General features: G+C 55.7%; 1 protein-coding gene across 1 annotated transcript in view; it reads left to right on the top strand.

Annotated features, from left to right (window-relative positions):
• Positions 1–888: 888 nt before the first annotated feature.
• KLK13 (kallikrein-related peptidase 13) overlaps positions 889–3,527 on the top strand; it is a 19,591-nt gene continuing 16,952 nt past the window's right edge. The window contains exons 1-2 of the mRNA XM_006897358.1: positions 889–940; positions 1,991–2,086. Coding sequence (XP_006897420.1) covers positions 889–940; positions 1,991–2,086 — 148 coding nt within the window. The remainder of the gene's footprint in view (positions 941–1,990; positions 2,087–3,527) is intronic.

The following is a 3,527-nucleotide window of genomic DNA, read 5'->3' as shown; positions in this document are numbered from 1 at the left end:
CCCACACACACACACCCACCCCCTCTTCTTGGGTTCTATCTACTCTTTGGAAAGTTCACTTTGGGTTCAATCTGGACTTGGGCGGGTGCAGAGCCGGGTCCCAGCTTGCTTTGAAAGCTCCGCCCTTGGAAAGCCAAGCCCTGGACGTAAGTGGGGGTGCCTTCATCTGGTTGAGCCAGAGGGGGTGGAGAAGGGGAGGCCAGGGACGAGGAAATACTGAGGGCGCAGGGGGAGGGAGTTCAGGGGTTAAAAGCCATGGGTCGGGGCTGAAGTTCGTGGCTGCTGGCGGCAGAAGCTCATCACCCCCCCCTCCCCTCGTTCAGGTAGGGTGGGCCTTGGGGAGGGGTCGGGGAGTGATGGAGGAAGGAGGGATGCGGAGAGGAGATAAAGGGAGGGAGAGAGGGAGAAGCGCTGAGTCAGGAAGATGGTCAGAGACACCGAAGGTGCAGAAGGAGAGATGGAAAGGAATGGTGGAGAGGGATGGGTCAAGGCTGTGGGTGGGCACAGGTGAAGAATGAGGGTCCAAGAGACTGGGGGGAGGACAGGATGGGGGTGGGGGACGAGAGGGTGAGCCCGGGGCCCACACGTTGGAGGGCTGGGGTGAGGATGCTGGCCTGCTAGAGTGAGGGGCGCGAGCTGGAACTAAAGGGGGTGCACGCTGTACCTCGTACCTCCTTGCTCGCCCCCCCCCCAGGATGGTGGGAGTCCAGGGTCAGAGGCAGGAAGATTCAAAGCTGGGAAGCTCAGAAGCGCGAGGAAGGATTTTTTTTAAAAGCGTGGAGTCGGGGGTTGGGGTGAAGGGGTGGAATTTGGAGGTCCAGGCCGGCTCTTAACACCCTCCTTCACCTTCTCCTCAGGCCCCGCCCTGTCCCGCACCTGGGAGCCGCCATGTGGCCCCTGGCCGCAGCGATCGCCTCCTTGACCGTGGCCTTGACAGGCGGTGAGAAGCGCGGGGGTGGAGGTGGTGGTGGGGTGGCATCACTGGACCATGGAGAGAGGGATCAGATCCAGGGGAGCACGTGGGAGGGGGGAGTGAGAGCCACGAGCTCCGCCCCCCGCCCACTTGGGGCGGGGCCCCAGCAGGACAGCCCTGAGAGTCTAGTGTCCTGCAATGACCCGATTCCCTGCTGGGGTCAGCCTCCCCTTCCCACGGGCCTCCTTCCCATCTGAGACAGTGCCCACCCTAGTCCCCCAAAATTCTCCCTCAGCACCCTTAACCAATGCCCCCTGGCTTCCTTGGTGTCTCTGGGAATCAGAGGAGTGGGACCAGTCCAGGTTCAAATCCTGCAGCTGCTACCGCTTGGCTGTGTGACTGGAAACAAGAGACTTAGCTTCTCTGTGCCTTCGTTTCTTCATCTCTGTAAAATGGCAACGTCGTCTGAGAGGTTACCACACGTGTTGATGTGAAGATTCAAAGGAGGTGATTGGAGCAGAGTGCTGGGTGAAGGCTCCCACCTCCCCACTGTCACCGTGTCCGTTCCAGCTCACCGTGACCCTGTAGGACCGAGGAGAACTGCCCACGGGGCATGCAAGATTGTCACCTTGATGGAAGCCAACGGCTTCATCCTTCTTCAGAGCAGCTGGTGGTTTCGAACCCCCTTGGGCGTTTGGTCAGCAGCTAAGCGCTTCTGAGCTGCCCCCTTCCATCTTTGCGGGCAAACGATCCCGAAACCCTGTGCATGGTTGTTCGACAAACAACTTCTGTGCATCAGGCACGGTGCTAGAAGCTCTGGAAGCACAGACGCAGTCCCTGCACCTACCTACAGCCTAGCGGGGACAGATGCACTCTTTATTTAGGCAATTACCTAAACAATTAGTGCATAATTAGTTGTAGCAGACATGAGGCGAGGGCTCCAAGAAGCCCAGCCAGGGGCCTGAGATAATGGCACGGCTGAGACCTGAATGAGAAAAGGTGCAGGGCGAGCGAGGCAGCTGGCACGGCCAGTGCCCATCCATCCACGGGGTGGCTCATCTCTGGCATCGCTCCCAGGGCCTCGCGTCCTCACCCTGAGCGCCTCCTGGTACCGCGCCCTGGACTCGGAGCTCTGCGTGCGCCAGCTTGTGGAGCCCTCAGCAGCCCGAGGTGGTGTGTGTGCCAGGCGAGTCGATGCCAACTCCTAAAACAAGCCCGCTGCCACCGAGCTGACTCCAGCTCGCAGCCACCCTCTGAGACGGAGAATTGTCTCCTTGTGTTCCCAAGGCTGTAACCTTTGGGAGAGGCGCGCTTAGTGGCACTAGTGAGGAAGGCAGTATGGCTGTTAATCACAAGGTGGGTGGTTCGAACCCACCGGTTACTCGTGGGGAGAAAGATGAGATGACTTGCTTTTGTAAAGACTGTCGGCCTTGGAAGCCCTACCGTGCATTTCTACTCGGTCCTCCAGGGTCACAAATGACTCAATGGCGGTGAGAATCTTATTGTGAACATGTTATCCATTTTTCCTGCTGTGGAAAGGGTTGCTGGTTTTAAACCACCAGCCTTCCAGTTACCATGCAAGACTCTTTATCCCAGTTAAAAAAACAAGAAACAAAACAAAACTCAGGGAGCTCTGGTGGCCTAGTGGCAAGAAGCTGCACAGTAGTCAGTGCCAGAAGAACACAGTTCGAATCCACCAGATGCTCTGCTGGAGAAGGAGGGGCAATCTCCTCCTGAACCAGTCAAATCCAATTTGATGGTACACTCACAAAAAAAAATAATAAAATTTTACTCTGTAAATGTTCATTAAAATTAATTTTTAAAATTTAAAAAAATAAAAAAAAAACCTCACTGGCATTGAGTTGGAGTCAACTCAGAGCTGGCATTTCGGTGGGTTTCGGGGGCTGCCAATGGCACTGGGGAGATTGCCTAGTTCTCTCCTTCTGAGCTCCTGGTGGATTCGAACCCCCAGAGAGGTGCAGCCTTTGGATTAGCTCCGGTAGATCTGCCCCTCACAGAGTTCTCCAGGCTGCGGTCTTTATGGGAGCAGGTTACCAGGTCTTTTCTCCCACAGAGCAGCTGGTGGGTTTGAACTGCCGGACTTTTGGCTAGCAGCCAAGGGCTGAACTCTTGCGTCACCTGGGTTCCTTCCGTATCAGGTAGGTGCACTCTAATTACCCCACAGTTTCCCAGCTGAACAACCCAAGACTCAGAGACAGAAGGGTCCTGTCCCAGAGACCCCTATAGTGCCCGAAATCAGAGCCCAAATGCAGGGTAGCCCTCCCAGCAAATCGCCCTTTAATTTCCAATCTAATGACAGTCACCAGGACTTTTCATCTGTAAGACCATTGGGTGGATTCAAACTCCCAACCTTTCAGTCACCAGCTGCACACTCTTAAATCCCAGTGAGAGATGAACTGGCCCTGCTCCTACTTTACGGCTGAGAAAACGGAGGCTGGAGATTTGCACAAGATTAAACACTCAAGAAGCAGCTCATGCAGCACTCATTTGTGAGCACCTACACAACCCTGCTTGCTGAAACTGAGGAGGACCTGAAGCGCTTGCTGCAGAAGGTCAAGGACTGACTGCAGTCTTCAATATGGATTGAAGCTCA

The sequence above is a fragment of the Elephantulus edwardii genome, unplaced genomic scaffold (assembly GCF_000299155.1).
Source record: "Elephantulus edwardii isolate Elephantulus edwardi_28Jun2011 unplaced genomic scaffold, EleEdw1.0 scaffold00208, whole genome shotgun sequence".
NCBI lineage: Eukaryota > Metazoa > Chordata > Mammalia > Macroscelidea > Macroscelididae > Elephantulus > Elephantulus edwardii.
The sequence above is the reverse complement of the archived record's forward strand: the minus strand, read 5'-3'. Positions and strand labels throughout refer to the sequence as shown.